The sequence below is a fragment of the Chiloscyllium plagiosum genome, unplaced genomic scaffold (genome assembly GCF_037043375.1).
Source record: "Chiloscyllium plagiosum isolate Xiang-an unplaced genomic scaffold, Cpla_swu_hap1 HiC_scaffold_11, whole genome shotgun sequence".
Classification (NCBI taxonomy): domain Eukaryota; kingdom Metazoa; phylum Chordata; class Chondrichthyes; order Orectolobiformes; family Hemiscylliidae; genus Chiloscyllium; species Chiloscyllium plagiosum.
Genome location: NW_028270149.1, coordinates 55,757,593 through 55,779,797, shown reverse-complemented (window position 1 = coordinate 55,779,797; position 22,205 = coordinate 55,757,593). Strand labels below are relative to the sequence as shown.

The 22,205-nt window shown below is 43.2% G+C and overlaps 1 protein-coding gene across 6 annotated transcripts in view; it reads left to right on the top strand.

Annotated features, from left to right (window-relative positions):
• Positions 1–22,205, top strand: part of LOC122557198 (ATP-binding cassette sub-family C member 5-like) — a 190,985-nt gene that overhangs the window by 117,973 nt on the left and 50,807 nt on the right. For 4 of the 6 annotated variants that reach the window (XM_087992076.1, XM_087992077.1, XM_043704624.2 and 1 more), the window contains one exon: positions 15,866–15,980. The exons of the other annotated variants lie outside the window; for them this stretch is intronic. In XM_087992076.1, the coding sequence (XP_087848202.1) occupies positions 15,866–15,980 (115 nt within the window). The remainder of the gene's footprint in view (positions 1–15,865; positions 15,981–22,205) is intronic. 6 annotated transcript variants of the gene reach the window in all.

The window sequence follows — 22,205 nt, the reverse complement described above, 5'->3', positions numbered from 1 at the left end:
ACAGGAGCCACATCTACCTGCACTTGCAACTGGATGAGGAGTCGCAGAAGTACGCTACAATTAATACCATAAGGGTTTATACCAATATACAACACTGCCATTTGGGGTGTCATCAGCATGCACGCTTTTCCAGGAGACCATAGAGAACATTTTATAAGGCCACCCTTGGTTTCCATTTATCTACATGACATACTAATAACCGAAAGACCAATAAAGAGCACTTGGAGAACTTGGATATAGTGCTTAAACGTTTCTCCCAGGTGGGCATGCACCTTAGAAGGGAAAAATATGTGCTCCAGGTGCCTCAAGTGACCTACTTGGTTTACAGAGTTGACGAAACCGGGTCACACCAGTGGGAAGAGAAAGTGAGGGTGATCAAAGGAGCCCAACTCCCACATCTGTACCAGAACATTGGTCTTTCCTTGGGTTAGTGAATTATTACAGAAACTTCATATGTAACCTGGCCTCCATCTTGGCACCCTTACCCCTGCTATTGAAAAAGGGTCAGTTTTAGAAATGGTCTTGTAGCCAAGAAGTAGCCTTTCAGGAAGTGATAAAGCAGCTATCGTCATCTAAGGTATTGGCCCATTATAATCTGAAGCAAGAGGCAGTGCTGACATGCAATGCCTCCCCATCTGGCATCGGAGTAGTGTTGGATCACTAATGGCCCAATGGAGCGAAATGTCTGATAGTTTATGCTTCACGGACGTTGTCTGATGCTGAACAGAAATATGCCCAAGTAGAGAAGGAAGATTTGGCAGTCATCTTTGGTGTGAGAAAGTTCCCCCACTATCTTTATAGATGGGAATATGTCATAGTAACAGTTCACAAACCCCTGTCAAGACTACTGAAGGAAGACACGGCAATGCTGCCCACAGCTTCCAGTAGAATTCAGGGGTGGGCCATTATTCTCAGCGTGTACAAGTACAAGTTAGAAAACTGTCCAGGAGGCCAAGTGGTTAATGCAGATACCTTGAACTGCCTCCCACTGGCAGAAATTCCACCAACGGTGTCTCCCCCGAAGAGTTTGTTTTAGTTTTTAAACTTCCTAAACACCCTTCGCATTACCGCTGACAATATCCGACTGTGGACACAAAAAGATCCTGTCCAGCGAAACTGAAATAGCTGGTGGTAAGGTGGGAAACAGAAGGGCCACTGCAACCTGGATTGGGACCTTTCTGGACCCGACAAGACCAGATCACTGTAGAGGATGGCATATTCCAAGGGGAGCAAGACTGATTGATTGTCCCAAGTAAAGGTCACCACCAGATATTGGTTGAACTCCACCAGAGTCATCCAAGGGTTTCCAAGGTTAAGGTGCTGGCAAGAAGCTATGTGCAGTGGCCAAGGTTGGATACTAACATAGCTGTATTGGTGGAGCAGTGACCAGAGTGCCAACAAGGACAAAAATTGCCACGAACAGCATCCCTACATTCATGAGAATAGCTGGGTAAACACCGGACTCGGTTGCATGTCAACTAGACTGGTCCTTTCACAGACTCAATGTTCCGGGTCATTGTGAATGCCCATTCAAAGTGGTTGGATGTGCATAAAGTTCATTCGGCAAACTCAGGGATGACTATTGAGAAGCTGTGAGCATCGTTCACGATATATATTCTCCCGGAAGTATTGGTCATAGACAATTGGATGTCATTTATCAGCAGGGAATTTAAGTACTTCCTAAAGTTGAATGGCATTTGGCCCATAAGGACAGCTCCATACCATCTATTGTCCAGTAGTCTGGCAGAAAGAGCACTCCAAACATTGAAGGGAGGCTAAAAGAAGCAGCCTACAACATCATTTGATACCAAACTGTCCCGGTTCCTATTCGATTATAGAACCATCCCACACTCAATGACAGGGATAGCTCCAATGGAGTTGCTGATGGGGAGGAGTCTCCACAGCAGGTTAAACCTGTTAGTCCCAGACTTGGGGGGTGGTGGAGGATGAAATGGCAGCAGGAATGCTAATGCTGGCTACAGGCCCCCTCTAAGCGAGATAGAGAATTTAATTTGGAGGATGACGTTTGGTGCCAGAACCGTGGAATTGGCTCTGTCTGGATATAAGGCGAAGTCAGGTCCCATGACTTACAAAGTTTGATAGGTGATACAGTCTTGAACAAACTTGTGGATCACCTGAAAGCTGTTACCTCACAAACCTTGTTGACTACAAGGTCCTTGATTGGGGTTGTTAGCCAGGGCCGATCAGGAAAGCCTTGGTTGACCAATATAAAGAAGAGATTTAGAACCTCCTCAGTTCAGGGGACTCATGCCAAGCTGCCTGCCCACAACCGGTGTACTTTGCATAAATAAATAAAGGGTGACTTGATGATGGGATACTCATATGTAGTTATTTCAAACCTCTTCAAAAAAATCAATTATTTTGGTCAGACATAACCTCCATTTACCAAAACCATGCTGATATTCCTAAGTAACCCATGCCTCTCCAAGTGAAGCCTAATTCTGTCCGTCAATTTCTTTCAGTAGTTTCCCCATCACTGAGGTTAGACTGACTGGTCCTTAGTTTCCTGGTTTATCCCTTGCTTTCTTCTTGAATAACAATTTTTATGGAGTTCAATGCAGCTAAATGTGAGGTGATGCACTTTGCGAAGAATAACAGGATGGCAGAGTACTTGGTCAATGGAAAGATTCTTGGTAGTGTGGATGTGCAGAGGGATCTTGCAGTCCATGTGCATAGATCCCTGAAAGTTGCCACCTAGGTGGATATTGCTGTTAAGAAGGCATACAGTGTGTTAGGTTTCATTGGTAGAGGGATTGAGTTCCAGAACCGCAATATCATGCTGCAATTATACAAAATGCTGGTGCGGCCACACTTGGAGTATTGTGTACAGTTCTGGTTTCCCCATTATAAAAAGGATGTGGAAGCATTGGAAAAGGTGCAGAGGAGATTTACCAGGATGGAGGGAAGGTCTTCTGAGGAAAGGCTGAGAGACTTGGATCTTTTCTCATTGGAAAGAAGAAGGCTAAGGGGGGACTTGATAGAGACATACAAGATGGTCAGAGGATTTGATAGGGTAGACAGAGAAAGAATTTTTCCTAAGATGATGACGTCAGCTTGTACGAGAGGGCATAACTACAAATTGAGGGGTGATGGATTTAAGATGTAGTCAGAGGCAAGCTCTTTACACAGAGAGTGGTAAGGGTGTGGAATGCCCTACCTGCTAGTATAGTCAACTCAGCCACATTAGGGAGATTTAAACAATCCTTAGATAAGCTCATGGATGATTTTGGGATTGTGTAGGGGGACTAGCTGAGAAAAGTCCACATGTCAGCGCAACATCGAGGGCCAAAGGACCTGTCCTGCGCTGTATTGTTTGATGTTCTATGTTCTAACAGTACCACATTGGCTGTCCTACAGTCTTCTGGCACTTCTGTAGCCAGAGAGGAATTGAAAATTATAGCGAGTGCCCTCAATATTTTCTCTCTTGCCTCACAGAACAGACTGGGATACATTTCATCTGCTCCTGGAGATTTATCTACCTTTTAACCTGCCAGATCACTAGGAACCTCCTCTCTATCTATGCTAGTTTCTTTAAGTATGTCGATGTCCTTCTCCCTAATTTCCATACCTACATTGTCCCTCTCACTGGAGAACACCAACACTAAGTATCAATTTAGAACCCCATCTACATCATCCTCTGGCTCCATCCACAAATTACCACTGTGGTCCTATTATTCTAATTATCCATTTACCCTTAATGTACTCACAAAATAACTTGAATTTTCCATTATTTTACCTGTTATTCTTGTTTCATGCTCTCTTTTTGCTCTTTTGAGGTTTCCCCTTGCACATTCAGTACTCCTTGAGGGCTTATGCTGTTCTGAGCATACGTTATCTGCTGTAAGCCCCTGTTTTTCTCTCTATCTAATCTTTTACATCCTTTAATATGTACGGTTTGCTAGATTTGTTGGTAACAACCTTTATCTTTATTGGGGTATGTTGGTCTGGTACTCTTTCTATTTCTTTCTTAAATGCACCTAGGCTTTGACACTGATTCACCTAAAAGTATCATCTCCCACTCCACTCTAGCCAAATCATGTTTCATCTTATTAAAATTGTTCATCCCCCAGTTTAGAATTTTGATTTCAAATTCAATCTTGCAATTTTCCATAAGACTTTTGAATCTAACAGTGTTATAATCGCTTTCTGCAAAACCCTCTAGCACTGATACTTCAACCACTTGCTTGGCTTCATATTCTAACGTTAGGGCCAGAACCAAAGCCAGGAAACTAAAGAGTGGTAAGCAAAAGCCAGGGAACTATACACCGTTGAGCCTGATGTCAGTGGTGAGTAAGTTGTTGAAGGGGTTTCTGAGGGACAGGATTTACATGCATTTGGAAAGGCAAGGACTGATTAGGGATAGTCAACATGACTTTAAGAATGGGAAATTGTGTCTCAAGAACTTGATTAAGTTTTTTGAAGAGGTGACAAAAATGATTGAAGGCAGAGTAGTAGAAATTCTCTGTACGAATTTCAGCAAGGTAGGAGATGGGGTGGTCGTAGAGAGTTGTTTTTTGGACTAGAGGCTTGTGACCAGGGGTATGCCACAAGGATTGATGTTGGGTCTACTGCTTTTCATCATTCATATTAATGATTTGGAAGTATCTTCGTAAGTTTGCAGGTGACACCAAAATTGATGGTGTCATGGACAGTGAAAAAGAGTCTCTCCAAGTCCAATGGGAATTTGAGCAGATGGACTGAAGAGTGGCAAATAGAGTTTAATGCAGATAAATGTGAGACATTGCATTTTGGAAAGGCAAACCAGGGCAAGACTTATGCAGTAAATAGGGAGTATTGCTAAATAAAGGGATGTAGGGGTGCAAATGCATAGTTCCTTGAAAGTGGAGTCATGGATAGATAGGGTGGTGAAGAACGCATTTGGAATACTTGCCTCCGTTGATCAGTGCATTGAGTATAGGAGTTGGGACGTTGTGTTGCAGCTGTACAGGGCATGGATGAGACCACATTCAAAATACTACATTTAATTCTGGTCTCCCTGCTATAGGAGAGATGTTGTTAAACTTGAAAGAGTTCAGAAAGGATTTACAAGAATGTTGCTGGGTGTGGAGAGTTTGAGCTGTCAGGAGAGACTGAATACATTGGGGCTTTTCTCCCTGGAGCATAGGAGCTGAGGGGTAACCTGATAGTGAGGGGCATGGATAGGGTGAACAGGCAAGGTCTTTTTCCAAGGGTAGACGAGTCCAAAACTAGAGGACGTAGCTTTTAGGTGAGAGGGGATAGATTTAAAAGGGACCTGAGGGGCAACTTTTCATGCAGAGGGTGGTGAGTGTATGGATTGAGCTATCAGAGGAGGTGCTAGGGGCTGGTAGAATTACAACATTTAAACATTTGAATGGTTACACGAATGAGAACAATTTAAAGGGATGTGGGTCAAATGATGGCAAGTGGTTCTCGATTTGTTTAAGATATCTGGCCAGTATGGATGAGTTTGATCAAAGGGTCTGTTTCTATGTTGTATAACTCTATGGTTCAATAACAATCCCCCCTCTTGTCAGGTCTTCTACATACTGGCTTAAAATGCTCTCCGAGGTGCATTGCAAGAATTCTGCTCCCTCTAAACCTTTTAATGTATGACTGCTCCAGTTAATGCTGAAATCCGGCATTATCACTAACCAGTTACTTCTGCGCTTCTGAAATTTGTCTACTCTACTGCTATTCTATTTTTATCTGACTATTACAGGGTTTATAGTAACTGCCTGAAATGTGATTGCTCCTTTTTGTTTTTAAGTTCTACTGTCACTTGAGCATTCTGAGACATCATTCCTCCTATGCTATAATTGATTCCCTGATCAATATTGTGACAGCTTATGTTCTTTTACCTTCCTGTCCTGTCTGAAGACCATATATCCAGGAATATTCAGCTGCCAAACCATCCCCTCCCTCAACCATGTCTCAGTGACAGCAATAATATAATAAACCTGTGTTTCAGTTTGTACCCTCAACTCATCTGCCTTGTCTGTCAGATTCCTTGCTTTAAAATAAATAGCAGTTGAGACTTTATTGCTGGAACAGCACAGCAAGTCAGGCAGCATCCAGGGAACAGGAGATTCGACGTTTCGGGCACAGGCCCTTCTTCAGGAATGAGCAGAGAGTGTTCAGCAGGAGAAGATAAAAGGTAGGGAGAAGGGACTTGGAGGAGGGGCGTTGGAAATGTGATAGATGGAAAAAGGTGAGGGTGATAGGTCGGAGTAGGATGGAGGCGGAGAGGTCAAGAAGACTGCAGGTCAGGAAGGCGGTGCCGGGCTGGAGGGATTCGGCTGAGACAAGGTGGGGGGAGGGGGGGGGATGAAGAAACTGGTGAAGTCCAAGTTCATCCCCTGTGGTTGGAGGGTTCCCAGTCGGAAGATAAGACGCTCCTCCTCCGACCGTCGCGTTGTTGTGGTTTGGCGGTGGATGAGTCCAATGACCTGCATATCCTCGGTGGAGTGGGAGGGGGAGTTGAAATGCTGTGCTACAGGGTGGTTGGGTTGGTTCGTCCGGGTGGCCCAGAGGTGCTCTCTGAATCGCTCCGCAAGTAGGCGGCCTGTCTCCCCAATATAGAGGCGGCCACACCGGCTGCAGCGGATGCAGTAGATGATGTGGGTGGAGGTGCAGGTGAATCTGTGCCAGATATGGAAGTTTCCTTTGGGGCCTTGGAGAGAAGTGAGGGGGGAGGTGTGGGCACAAGTGTTGCACCTCCTGTGGTTGCAAGGGAAGGTGGCGGGAGTGGAGGTTGGGTCGGTGGGGGGTGTGGATCTGACAAGGGAGTCGCGGAGGGAGTGGTCTCTACGGAAAGCTGATAGGGGAGGGGAGGGAAATATATCCTTGGTGCTGGGGTCTGTTTGGAGGTGGCAGAAGTGACGGCGGATGATGCGCTGTACATGGAGATTGGTGGGGTGGTAGGTGAGGACCAGTGGGGTTCTGTCCTGGTGGCGGTTGGAGGGGCGGGGCTCAAGGGCGGAGGAGCGGGAAGTGGAGGAGATGCGGTGGAGGGCACCGTCGACCACGTCGGGGTGGAAATTGCGGTCCTTGAAGAAGGAGGCCATCTGTGTTGTACGTATTTTGAACTGGTCCTCCTGGGAGCAGATGCGGCGGAGACGAAGGAATTGGGAGAATGGGATGGCGTTTTTACAGGGGGCAGGATGGGAGGAGGTGTAGTCCAGGTAGCTGTGGGAGTCGGTTGGTTTGTAGTAGATGTCCGTGTTGATTCGGTCGCCTGAGATAGAAACAGAAAGGTCTAGGAAGGGGAGGGAGGAGTCCGAGACTGTCCAGGTGAATTTGAGGTCGGGGTGGAAGGTGTTAGTGTAGTGGATGAACTGTTCAACCTCTTCATAGCAAACTGCCGCCGCGATATTAACCGCTACCTGAACTCCCACACCCCTCCCACCCACTCCAACCTCTCACCCTCGGAACGCGCAGCCCTCCACTCCCTCCGTTCCAACCCCAACCTCACCATCAAACCAGCTGACAAGGGAGGCGCAGTAGTTTGGCGCACTGACCTTTACACCGCTGAGGCCAAATGCCAGCTCGCAGATACCTCCTCCTACTGTCCCCTTGACCATGACCCCACCCCCCACCACCAAACCATCATCTCCCAGACCATCCATAACCTCATCACCTCAGGGGAACTCCCATCCACTGCCTCCAACCTCAGTCCCACAACCCCGCACCGCCCGTTTCTACCTCCTGCCCAAAATCCACAAACCTGACTGCCCCGGACGACCCATCGTCTCAGCCTGCTCCTGCCCAACCGAAATTATCTCGGCATACCTCGACACGGTCCTGTCCCCATTAGTCCAAGAACTCCCCACCTACGTTCGTGACACCACCCACGCCCTCCACCTCCTCCAGGATTTCCGATTCCCCGGTCCCCAACGCCTCATCTTCACCATGGACATCCAGTCCCTGTACACCTCCATCCCCCATCACGAAGGACTCAAAGCACTCCGCTTCTTCCTTTCCCGCCGTACCACCCAGTACCCTTCCACCGACACCCTCCTTCGACTGACCGAACTGGTCCTCACCCTGAACAACTTTTCTTTCCAATCCTCCCACTTCCTCCAAACGAAAGGAGTAGCCATGGGCACCCGCATGGGCCCCAGCTATGCCTGCCTCTTCGTAGGGTATGTGGAACAATCCATCTTCTGCAACTACACTGGCCCCACCCCCATCTTTTCCTTCGCTACATTGATGACTGTATCGGCGCTACCTCATGCTCCCACGAGGAGGTTGAACAGTTCATCCACTACACTAACACCTTCCGCCCAGACCTCAAATTCACCTGGACAGTCTCGGACTCCTCCCTCCCCTTCCTAGACCTTTCTGTTTCTATCTCAGGCGACCGAATCAACACGGACATCTACTACAAACCAACCGACTCCCACAGCTACCTGGACTCCTCCCATCCTGCCCCCTGTAAAAACGCCATCCCATTCTCCCAATTCCTTCGTCTCCGCCGCATCTGCTCCCAGGAGGACCAGTTCAAAATACGTACAACACAGATGGCCTCCTTCTTCAAGGACCGCAATTTCCCCCCCGACGTGGTCGACGGTGCCCTCCACCGCATCTCCTCCACTTCCCGCTCCTCCGCCCTTGAGCCCCGCCAACCGCCACCAGGACAGAACCCCACTGGTCCTCACCTACCACCCCACCAATCTCCATGTACAGCGCATCATCCGCCGTCACTTCCGCTACCTCCAAACAGACCCCAGCACCAAGGATATATTTCCCTCCCCTCCCCTATCAGCTTTCCGTAGAGACCACTCCCTCCGCGACTCCCTTGTCAGATCCACACACCCCACCAACCACTCCCGGCACCTTCCCTTGCAACCACAGGAGGTGCAACACTTGCGCCCACACCTCCCCCCTCACTTCTCTCCAAGGCCCCAAAGGAAACTTCCATATCCGGCACAGATTCACCTGCACCTCCACCCACATCATCTACTGCATCCGGTGTGGCCTCCTCTATATTGGGGAGACAGGCCGCCTACTTGCGGAGCGATTCAGAGAGCACCTCTGGGCCACCTGGACGAACCAACCCAACCAACCTGTAGCACAGCATTTCAACTCCCCCTCCCACTCCACCGAGGATATGCACCGCCAAACCACAACAACGCGACGGTCGGAGGAGGAGCGTCTTATCTTCCGACTGGGAACTCTCCAACCACAGGGGGATGAACTTGGACTTCACCAGTTTCTTCATCCCCCCCCTCCCCCCACCTTGTCTCAGCCGAATTCCTCCAGCCCGGCACCGCCTTCCTGACCTGCAGTCTTCTTCTTGACCTCCCCACCTCCATCCTACTCCGACCTATCACCCTCACCTTGACCTCTTTCCACCTATCACATTTCCAACGCCCCTCCTCCAAGTCCCTCCTCCCTACCTTTTATCTTCTCCTGCTGAACACTCTCTGCTCATTCCTGAAGGGCCTGTGCCCGAAACGTCAAATTTCCTGTTCCCTGGATGCTGCCTGACCTGCTGTGCTGTCCAGCAATAAAGTCTCAACTTTGATCTCCAGCATCTGCAGACCTCACTTTCTCCTTAAAATAAATAGCATCCAACCTTCCAACATCCTTGTATCTTAAATGGTTGATAATTTCTATGTCTTCTTGACTCACTTGTTATCTCTTTGAATTTAACTGTTCATCGTCCTCTGTGAACATTCTCTCTTATCCTACCCAATCAAGTATATTGTAGCTACAGGTGAACATCTATGAACTGTTGACATAACTATCAGGTAAACTCCCTCTACACGTAAATATGGACAGACACAGACTGACAAAAACATTGATGTTATGGGTGGAGGAAAAAGAACTGAGGAGATAGTTCAGTGACTTCTGTCTCCAAGGTTCACTGGCATGATCTTCTGCTTGCCAACCTCTCTTCTGGTACTTTCACTTTCTTGCAGGAAGCAGAGTAACCTGATTCACAGGTTATAAAGTCTCTGACTTCTCTAGTGTCATACAGTATGGAAACAGACCCTTTGGTCCAACCAGTCTATGCCAAACATAATCTCAGACTAAACTAGTCCCACCTGCCTGCTCCTGGCCCATATCCCTCCAAACCTTTCCTATTCATATATCTGTCCAAATGTTTTTTAAATATTGTAATTATATCCACCACTTCCTCAGGAACTTCATTCCATACTTGAACCACCATCATGTAAAAGAAATTGTGTCTTATGTCTTTTTTAAATCTCCTCTCCTCTTAAAAATGTCTTCGAATTCCCCATTTTAGGGAGAAGACAACTAGCATCAACTGCATCTGTATCTCTCATTTAATAACTTTCATCAGGTTACCTCTCAACCTCTTACACTCACAGCATATCCAACCTTTCTTTATTACTCAAAACACCCATACCCATCAACATCCTGGTAAATCTTTTCTGAACTCTCTCCAGCTTGATAATATCCTTCCTGTAATTGGCTGACCAGAACTGGACACAGTATTCCAGAAGAGACCTCACCAATATCCTGTACAACCACTACATGACTTCCCAACTCTTATACACAAAGGACTAAGCAATAAAGGCAAATTTACAGCTTACAGCAACTGCTGAAGGAAAACAAACTGGCTTTCTTTGGTTTTTTTAACTGCAGAGGTAAACACATCTCCCCTTCCAGAGGTCCATAGATTCAGGCAGTATTGTTCACATCCACAAGCTTTTCAGTTCCCAGAAGTCAATCACATAGTTGTGAGCAGGCTGATTGCTTTTATCATCAACAACTGGTCATCACAAACCAATCAGCTACTTGTTGCTGTCTGGACCTCCCCTAATGATTGAACAAATTAGCCGTGTTAACAACACAAACAGAAATAACTGTGGAAATTCAGCAGGTTTGGCAGCCTCTGTGGAGAGAAAGCAGAGTTAATCTATCAGGTTCAGTGACTCTGGAATGGAAACACTAATTCTGCTTACTTTCCATAGGTGCTGCCAGATCTGCTGAGCTTCTCCAGCAATTTCTGTTTTCATTTCAAATTTGAAGCATCAACTGTTCTTTGTTTTAGTATAGCAGTGTAAATACCACTTATGAAGAGCTTTGGTAACTTCATTTTAAAAAAAATTGAAGTAATCCCATTTCTAGTTCTTGGTTTTAAACTAGTTCTTTTCCCATTCGGTCCACAATCAAAAATATGGAAAAATGTGGTCTTTACAACAACTAGACTGAAACTGGATAACATGGGACACTGTCAGTGGAGCCAGGGCAGGACACCTGGTTCGGGGGGGGGGGGTTAAGAGCGGGGAAGTTGGTTTCCAAAGGCCAAAGTGGAGAAGAATGTGAGGGTGGGAAAGATCAGTGGAGGCTCCCCATTTGAGGAAGGGCACCTTGAGGGAGGTACAATACTCTTTTCTACACAAGCTCTAAGGTGGCTCACTTGCCAGGCTTCCCCTCTTTTCCTCCTCTCCCTCGCAGTTTTAGTTCCTGAAAGACTGGGACAAAGAAGATATTCCTGCCAAACTCAGAGTGCAGGGAGGTTTCTCAGTAGTTCCAACAATCCACTCCTTTCTTGAAGACAGTGACAATGCAGCATTCCTGAGATCATCAGAGATTTCTTCTTTACCCCAGTTTTTTTCTTGAACTGAAATGGCTGTGGTAGCGGAAGAAGCTGCAGCAGTAAGGAGATCTCCAGTCGTTGAGATTTTCTTGTTGCTGGAACTGGACCTGCATTCTGTCAAGGACCATGTGAATGATCTGAAATAGTCTTCCTGTGTTAAAACATGTCCCACTCAAGGGACCTTGAGGATTTAAAATTTGAATTGAGAAGTCCCATCTGGGATGTACATCTTCAACCTAAGTAAAAGAACCCACACAACACACGTCCTGCATCAATCAGCAAGAGGGGATAGGGGACAGGATTGTAAGATCTGGTTGTCCCTAACTTTGGACTGGCCTGTCGATGATGGCGTTGGATCCAGATGTTTTACTCTTGGAATTGTAACAGTAGAGCATTTTGGCAGCTTTCTTCACGACTGAACGGTCCCATTCGAGATCCATGTCTAAATATAGCCTGTTCTGTCATTAAACTGGCTGGCAAATCACACCTAGTGGATTCATCTATTTGTTTTCTGAAAATCTTGAATACATTATACTCATATTAAAAACAATATTCATATATTGTTGGAGCTGTGTGCTGACGAGGTCCTCCAGGTCCTGACAGACTTCATCCCAAGGTCTTAATAAAAGTGACCAATGAGATAGTTAACATGTTGATTTTAATTTTTGCAAGTTCATTTGATTGGGAAATGTTCCATTAGATTGAGAAAACAGTTGTAATCCTTTATTTTAAAAGGGAAAGAGACAGAAATCAGGAAACTATTGAAGTCAACTGGCTAGTTAGCTTAACACCTGTTCATAGGGAAGATTTTAAAAGCTATAATCAATTATGTTATAAGTGTGCAGTAGGGCACTCAGAGTGGTTCAAGGTGATCAAGCAGAGACTGCATAGGTTTGTGATACAGATTTATTGATTTATCTGATTTATTGGCATCCCTGAAGAAGTAATATGTACTGATAAAGGGGAACTGCTGAATTACTGGTTTTCCAGACAGGATTAGATAAGGCACTGCATCAAAGATCATTATGAACATAGGAGATCATCATGTATTGATCACTTATTGAAGTGGATATAAAATTGACTAGCTAACAGGCAACACGCATGAATGGGTGACTTTCTGGTTAACATGTTGTAGCAAGTGGTGAGCCCAAGCGGTTAATGCAGGATGTCGATGTTTTGCAGTACTGATGATGAAGTTATATAGGAAAGTAGGTGAATGGGTAGGCTATTGCACTGTGATATTGTAGCTGGAATAGTAATCTGAAGATCCAGTTATTGTTCTACAAGTTGGAGTTCAAATCCCACCACAGTAGCTCATAGGATTTTGAGTTCAAAAATAAAAATCTGGAATCTGGGACTTGAAAATATATCGCTGTTCTTTCAGTACTACTGGGTCAAAAACCTGGAACTCCCTCTTTAACAGCATTGTGGGTCTATCTATAGTAATGAACTACAATGTTTCAAAAAGACAGCTTACTTCCACCTTTTCAAGGACAACTCCCTCTTTAACAGCATTGTGGGTCTATCTATAGTAATGAACTACAATGTTTCAAAAAGACAGCTTACTTCCACCTTTTCAAGGACAACTAAACATGGGCAACAAACACTGGCCCAACCAGCATCCCATGATTTTTTTTAAGTTGTGAAGATCATGCAAGGAGTATACAAAAGAATATAGATAGATTAAGTGAATGGATGTAGATCTTGGAAAATTAAGTTTAATGTGTGAAAATGTCAAATTGTCCATTTTAACAGGATGGATGATAAAGTATTGATTTAAAACTTAAGGGGTTGCAGAGTGCTGAAATACAGAGGAATCTGTGTGTTTTAGTATACGAATTATATTAAGTCAGTATGCAGCTCTGGCAAGTAATTAGACAAGTTAATAGAATGCTATTATTTATTGGGAAGGGAATTGAACACAAAAGGAGAGAAGTTATGTTTCTGCTGTACAGGGCATTGGTCAGACCATACCTGAAATATTGTATATTGTACAGGTTTCCTTACTTAAGAAGGTTGTAAATATGTTTGCAGCAGTTACGAGAAGGTTTATTAGACAAATACCTAGAGTTGTCTTAAATGGAAATGTAGGACAGGTTAGGCTTTTCTTCAGTGAAGTTAGAGGAATCTGTGGTAACTTAATTGAAATGTACAAGATTCTATAAAAACAGGAAATGACAGATAAACTCAGTAGATTTGGCAGCATCTGTGGTGTCTAATGTCATTTGGAACACCTGTATGATGAAATATTAAGTTTTACATTTACATTAAACAAAAACTCCATCTGTATTGATCTGATGCATACAGTCTTCTGACAGTTTTGCCAAAAATCATCATTTACTCAGAGCAAGTTTAAGAAAATCAAATGTGATAATTTGAGTTATGGCCATGGAATCTGTGTATAATGGAGTCATAGAGAGAGGGACAGCACGAAAACAGACCCTTCAATCCAACTCATCCATGCCCACCAGATATCCTAACCTAATCTAGTCCTACTTGACAGCACTTGGCCCATTTCCCTCTAAAACGCGTCCTATTAATATACCTATCCAGATGTCTTATAAATGCTATCATTGTACCGGCCTCTACTATTAGTGTAACATTTATTTTAGAGTTTGGATTTTAAAATACCAGCATGGGAGTTTTGGTCAGTGTGTCTGAGGGGGTTTTGGTGAGCAACTTGTCAGCATTTCTGGAGCCTTTATTTATGTATGAGCGAGTGACTTCCTGGAGTGTAATGGAGTGATCTTTGTAATGAGTGTGTTTTACAGCGAGACAGAGTAACCATTAAGTGTTTTAGGCAGCTTCCAGTTAGAAGGATCTGGACCTTTCTTTTGCTTAAAGGAACACTTTTTGCTTTTAGTTTGCATAAGTCCTGGTTGGAAATTAAGTGTGTGAAGCAGTTTCCCTAAAGAAAAGAGGTAGTTTAAAATTGTTAAGAAATCGGCTACTTCAGTATAAGGAATTTAGTTTGCAAGTTCCCGACTAGGAGTGTTTGGTTCGTACCCAGAAGGGATTATTTGAAGTTGAGAAAGTTTAGCTTAGTTGAATGAACAGAAAGCCCAGAATTTGATGCAACAATGATGTCAAACTATTTGTGCCATAAAGAAGGGATTCTTTCTGATGTTTGTGTCCTGTAAAAGATGTTGTTGGGATAAATGGGATTTTATTTTATCATGTGTTTTAAAATCTTTAAAATTGTATTACATGTAAATGGCTTGGTTTATTCTATTTTATTGTTACTTCTTTTGCATAATAAACTCATGTTTTAATGATAAAATCAAATCTGCAGCACTGCATGTGTGTGGTTCAATGAAAGACCGCTTTGATAAGTTTAAAAAAAACTATCAGATCAGATTTCAATCTGAGATCTGATAAATACAACAGTCGAGAATGGGGAAAACAGTGTTTGGCTTAGTGAAAAGGAGTAAAATGAATTGTTCACATTCAAGAAAAGGCTGTACTGTATCTGAAATATTAGGTACTAATTTACTGTAAATGCCATATCTTTTTATTTTTCTGTATTTAAGATTGTGAACTAAAATGGAAAAAGGGCTGTCTTAAAAAGCAAGGATTGGTGAAGGATTACAGTACTTTTTAAAAGCAAGTAACCTGACTTGTAAGTGCTGTTTACATAGTTGCTGCACAGTAGTCAAAAGTTTGCAGATGATCTGGAGGCCAGGGCTTTGTACGTGTGAAGATTTAATCATCAACAAGAAGAAAATTGGTCTGTGGACAAGTGACCAATTATCAATAACAAAAGCTTTCTACTTGCCAACAACTATGTAACTGGTTGAACAGATGGTTCTTGCTTGTTTATCTGTAGTTGTAATGTATTTATTTGTAATAAATAATGATCCCTGTTCTGATTGGAAACCTAGCCATGCTTTCTGCTAACATGGGTCAAAAAGACAGGTAAATTGGGGAATTCTTTCCCATTTTCAAACCTTTTAATTTTTGTGATGACTTGGGAATAGTGGAGCTTGATTTCTAATGAGCTATTCAATCAGGTGTAACATTAAGGTCATTTCAGAACTGATCTCAAGGCAGAAAACCCATACTGTCCAACCGTTTGTGCAAGAGTGGGATAATATTTCCAATGTTAGTGATGGTTTCATCGAGTTGGTTGAAAAGATTGGTCATAGTCATTTACATCTGAATTTCCTTGATCTATTACATTGAAGATTGACATTGCACTAAGTTATGTCCATCTTGCACAGAAAAATACAAGGAAATTAGAGACTATAGCATGTCTAATAATCAACACCAATGTACCACATTAAATTCTAGAACCTTATTCAGAAGAATTTGAAAACCACCGCCAGAAAAACTGGACATCAAGGACCGAGAAATCTCCTGTCAGTGAGCAAGTCTGTGTCTATTGTACATGAAAAGAAGAAGGAAGGTATTGAGGGGTGCCTATTTCTGTACCTGGATGTGCATGTGGTTAACATATATTTTCAGTAATGAGAGTATGGTTGAAGTTGTTTTCTGATGGGTGAAGTGTTTATATTTATTATATGGGTGTTCCTTTATGTCAGTGTAGTGAGATAAAATACAAAAATATATTGATTTAGCCTAACACATTTCTCAATATATGTGAATCATTTTTATCTATTTAATTGCATGCAAGAACAGAAGTATTTATTTAAAATAGTCAACTAATTGATAGAACTGGGAGTGATCTGGAACTTTGTGGTGCAACATTGTGGAGAGAAGCTGCAGTTCAGGATGAGTTGAAGGCTGACCTTGGGATATGGTCTGTGAAAATGTGGATATGTCATGTTTGAATAATGGTGAAGGCTAGAATGTGTACTTAGGCTAAGTTCCAGTTTGGATACACAAAGGGTAGTTTGGCAACTGTGTACAAGATGGGACTGAGGTTCGGAGTAAGACTGGGCTCTGTTTCATCGAAGTGCGGTAAATGTAGACTTGGGGTGCAGGGTTAGATTTACAGTTGGCTTCAAATCTGAAGTTGAGATTTGGGATGAGAACGTGCATGTCAGTTATTGAAGTAGTGGATTCAGTGAGAGTGAAAACAAAGGAGATTACCATCAGAGTGTTGCCATCAAATACTGAGTCACAAAGTCATAGAGTCGTAGAGATTAGCAAGTTTTCAAAAGATTTGTAGCTCAAGTTGAGGTTCTGGATGTAGGTTTGCTCGCTGAGCTGGAGGGTTCATTTCCAGACGTTTTGTTACCCTACTAAGTAACATCTTCAGTGGGCCTCCGGGCAAAGCACTGCTGATGATTCCTGCTTTCTATTTATATGTTTGGGTTTTATAGATGGAGTCATAGAGATGTACAGCAAGGAAACAGACCCTTTGGTCCAACTCATCCACGCTGACCAGATATCCCAACCTAATCTAGTTCAGTTTGCCAGCATTTGGCCCATATCCGTCTAAACCCTTCCTATTCTTATACCCATCCAGATGCCTTTTAAATGTTGTAATTGTACTAGCCTCCACCACTTCCTCTGGCAGTTCATTCCATACATGCATCACCCTCTGCATAAAATAGTTGCTCCTTAGGTCCCTTTTATATCTTTCCTCTTTCACCTAAACCTATGCCCACTAGCTCTGGACTGTCCATCCCAAGGAAAATACTTTGTCTGTTTATCCTATCCATGCCCCTCATGATTTTATAAATCTCTATGAGATCACCTCTCAGCCTCCAACACTCCAGGAAAAACAGCCCCAGCCTATTCAGCCTCTTCCTATAGCTCAAATCCTCCAACCTTGGCAGCATCCTTGTAAAGACTTTCTGAACCCGTTCAAGTTTCACAACATCCTTCTGTTCGGAAGGAGACCAGAATTGGATGCAATATTCCAAAAGTGGCCTAACCAATGTCCTGTACAGCCGCAACATGACCTCCTAACTCCTATACTCAAAACTCTGACCAATAAAGGAAACCTTACCAAATGCCTTCTTCATGATCCTATCTACCTGCGACTCCACTTTCAAGGAGCTATGAACGTGCACTCCAAGATTTCTCTGTTTAGCAACCCTCCCTAGGACCTTATCATTAAGTGTATAAATCCTGCTAAGATTTGCTTTCCCAAACTGCACCTCACATTTATCTGAATTAAACTCCATCTGCCACTCCTCAGCCCATTGGCTCATCTGATCAAGATCCCATTGTAATCTGAGGTAACCTACTTCACTGTCCACTACACATCCAATTTTGGTGTCATCTGCAAACTTACTAACTATATTTCCTATGTTCACATCCAAATCATTTATATAAATGATGAAAAGTAGTGGACCAGCACTGATCTTTGTGGCACTCCACTGGTCACAAGCCTCTAGTCTGAAAAACAACCCTCCACCACCGCCCTCTGATTTCTACTTTTGACCCAGTTTTGTATCCAGATGGCTAGTTCTCCCTGTATTCCATAAGATCTAACCTTGCTAACCACTCTCCCATGAGGAATCTTGCGAAATGCCTTACTGAAGTCAATATAGGTCACATTCACCTGTCTGCCCTCATCAATCAGATTTGTTACATTTTCAAAAAACTCAATCAAGTTCGTGAGACATGATTTCCCACGCACAAAGCCATGTTGACTATCCCTAATCAGTCCTTGCCTTTCCAAATATGTGTAAATCCTGTCCCTCAGGATTCCCTCCAACAACTTATCCACCACTGACACCAGTCTCAGTCTATAGTTCCCTGGCTTGTCCTTACCACCTTTCTTAAATAGTTAGCCAACCTCCAGTCTTCTAGCACCTCACCTGTGACTATCGATGATACAAATATCTCAGCAAGGAATCACTTCCCTAGCTTCCCACAGAGTTGGAGTTTCTTTGGGTTGGTGATGTCATTTCCTGTTCTTTTTCTCAGGGGTGGTAGATGGGGTCTAACTCGATGTGTTTGTTGATATAATTCCGGTTGAAATGCCATGCTACTAGGAATTGACGTGCATGTCTCTGTTTGGCTTGTCCCAGGATGGATATGTTGTCCCAGTCGAAGTTGTGTCTTTCCTTATTTGCATGTAAGGATCCTCTCTCACCAGTATCCTTACATACTAAAAGTCAAATAGAGCCAATTTGAACTTTAAATCATGATGAAAAATGTTAAATAGCAAATTTTTACTCCAAATGGAAAGGAAGATTAAGCAGGATGTCAAATGAATGGCTGATTTGCAGCATCTGTTTTTCATCCAGCTGTAACAATTCAGCTGAATCTGAAAAAGTTCAATGCAATATGTCTCTCTTTTGACTATCAGTGGGCTGTAAGCTCTTTAAATATTTTGATCTGTTATTTTAAGCACGAGGTTTGTAACTAAGTGTATGTTTGAGGCCAATTCTCTGTTGTATGTCAGTTAAAAATATTAACTTCTTACTCATGTCACTAACCATTATGTAGGCAGAGGAAAGACAGTCAATGTTAAAGTCCTTTCTCGTTAACATGTTATAGGCATGTTTTAGGGGCAGCATAGTGGCTGAGTGGCCCCCATTGGCCAAGCTAAGTAGCTCATTCTATCCTGTGCAGCCATGAGAAATGCAGAGTTACAGGGATTGGGTTATGGGTTGGGCCTGGGTGGACTCGATGGACTGAATGGCCTGCTTCCACTCTGTAGGGATTCTATGATTCTATGATAGGTAAATGAGGGGCAGTAGACTGCTATATATCTTTGATTGTCTTTCTCAAATAAATTAAGTTTCTCAAATGCTTTCCTGTTTCCATTGTAAGTCTAATGAAGCAAAAAATTAAATGTTCACTGCCTGCAAATATTTTAGTAAGTTCTTTCTCATCAGGTCGAGGATATGGAACAGTAGTGATCCGCAAAGTGGTATCTGAGGGAGATTTCATGTACCAGGTCAGGGTTTTTGGAAGCAGGTCATATATCAAACTACAAGGAAGAGATGTAAGAATGAGCGAGTCTGTGCAGAGTTTACCAGTGATATCAAATCAGAGTTCAGCAGATTCCAGCACAGAGTTTCAAACAAAGGAACCAGACAAGAATGGAGGCAAGTGAAAATGATGAACTTATGAATTTCTAGTAACTAGCAAGGACAATTTATTGAATAAGCATGACCTTTTAAACTAATATTAACCCCAGCCTGCAATATTCTTTTCTCAATTATTTTTCTCTGTGTAGAAATCTAATTGCTTGTGTAATTTAAACTTTCCATTTTAATGAATTTTGTTTAGCTTATTCTACATATTAGTCTTTATGCAAATTGGTCTGATATGAGTTCCTTTCTCTTTTTAAAAAAAAATGGTTTCCCTCATATTGGTATAGTATATTTTGTAAATTTCTGTCATAATGTCAATTAATAGACATCAAGTCTCTTTTCTGAAGACAAACAACTGTAAATTTATATAATTACTTAGATATCTAATATCAGATATTATATTATATCAGGATCGCTATGGTCATGCATTGTTGTGCTATATCAAGTACAACAAATCTATCCATAGTTTTAAGATCCAAATGATACCCATTTTATCCAGCAGGAAGTATCGCCCACCTCCAGCATACGTCTGACAATAGTACCTGCAATTTTTCTGTTACCTGCTGGTAGCAGACAAGGTCAGGTTGCAAGTTTGCTCACTGAGCTGGTAAACTTGTTCTCAGACATTTCGTCACCATGCTAGGTAACATCATCACTGAGCCTCCAATGAAGTGCTAGTGTTCTGTCCCGCTTGCTATTTATCTGTCTTGGTCTGTTGTGGTAGAATATATCACTTCTGGTTCTTTTTCTGAGAGGTTGGTAAATGGGTCCAAATCAATATGTTTGCAATGGAGTTCCAGTTTGAATGCCAGGCCTCTAGGAATTCCCGCACATGTCTTTGTTTAACCTGTCCCAGGATGGAGCAAGAAACATTGACAAGAAACAGCTAGGTGAACCAAGAACACAAACACCTGACAGCACCAACTCCATCAACAAGGACAGTATCCTCAAACTACACCTGTGCCTCACAACTCACTTCACTTTAAAGACCTATAACAAGTCAATTGGATATCTATGGGATCACCAATATCAGGACTCTTAGCAGAAGCAGTTATGAAAATGTTAGAATGAACAGCATTTCCCATGATCCAGCCCAAGCTTTGGGTCCATTATGTGGATAACACCTTTGTCATCACAAAACGCAACAAAATAGACGAAACCCACAAACACATAAACAACATCCTTACAGTATAATGTTCACCAAAGATGAAGAAATCAACAACAGACTCCCCTTCCTAGGTGTCATGGTAGAATGCAAAGCCAATGGAGAGCTACAGAGTATTGTTTACAGGAGCGCCACACACTGACCAGATACTCAATTACAGGAGCAATCATCCCACCGCACAAATGAAGCTGCATTAGGACATTATTAAAATGAGCCACAACACACTGCAGTACTCAGGAACTATGAGAAGCAGAGGAAAAACATCTGTACAATGTATTCAGGAACAACAGACCTCAACAAGAAGACACAACATGCCCAGAAACTCGAGCCACCCTGCCATACATTAAAGACATCTTGGAGATGATGACAAGAGTTCTCCGGTCCCTTGGCATCATGGTAGCCCACAAACCTACCATCACACCATAAGCAAAGACTCGCATGGGAATTCCTTGAGGCCTGGCATTCAAACCGGACCTCCATCAACAAATACATAGCTTTGGACCCCTTTTACCAAGCTCTCAAAAAAAGAACTGGAAGTGATATCGCCCACCACAACAAATCAAGACAGATAAATAGCAGGCAGGACAGAACACCAGCCTTTATAGGAGGCTCACTGATGCTACCTAGCATGGTGACAAAATATCTGAGAACAAGTCTACCAGCCCAGCGAGCAAACTTACAAACTGATCCACAACCTGAGCTACAAATCTTCTCTGAAGATGGGAAACCAACACCACCCAACAGAGCGCCACCCATCAACTTCCTACATGAATGCCTTAGGAAAGAGGCCCCCACAAGCCAGAAGAACAGCAGAACAGAACGGCCACAGGAAATGGTAAATGATGTTCACAACTGACTCCACGATTACGAACAAGAAATTTCATGCTAAAAAACTGTACACTAATGCGACTAACCATGAATGGACAAGTATGCTAGAATGGTCCATCAACACTAAACAACAATGGACCAAGACAAAGAAAAGACTAGCCCTACAAGAAAAACTGGCCAAGCTTACGCACAGCAATAACTCGGACAATTCAGAGACTTGGATAAAGAACCTGTTGGACCGACTACTGACAGACACAGAAAAAGTCATTCTGGTATGAGGGATGACCTTCAACTACAGGGACATGGACAACAAGGACTTCCTAGCAGCACTGGAATCCACCCTGAAAGACAACAGACTTACAGAAGAATTTCAGCTGGCTAGCAGTAGCACCAACACTAAGCAGAAAGAAAGAAGGGAAGATCCTCAACACACTGGAAAGGAAAGCCTGGAAGGACTCAGAAAAGACAGAAATATCGTAATCCAACCGGCAGACAAAGGGCACATGACTATCATCCTGAACAGAACATCGAAAAGCCAAACACACTACTCGCAGACTCTGACACTACCAACAGGTAGCGATGGACCCAACAACGCAGCTAGAAAACCATATTACAGCAACTCTGAGAAAGCCAGGAAAAACTCTGTGTTAATATATCAGTATATAAGTCCCCTCGT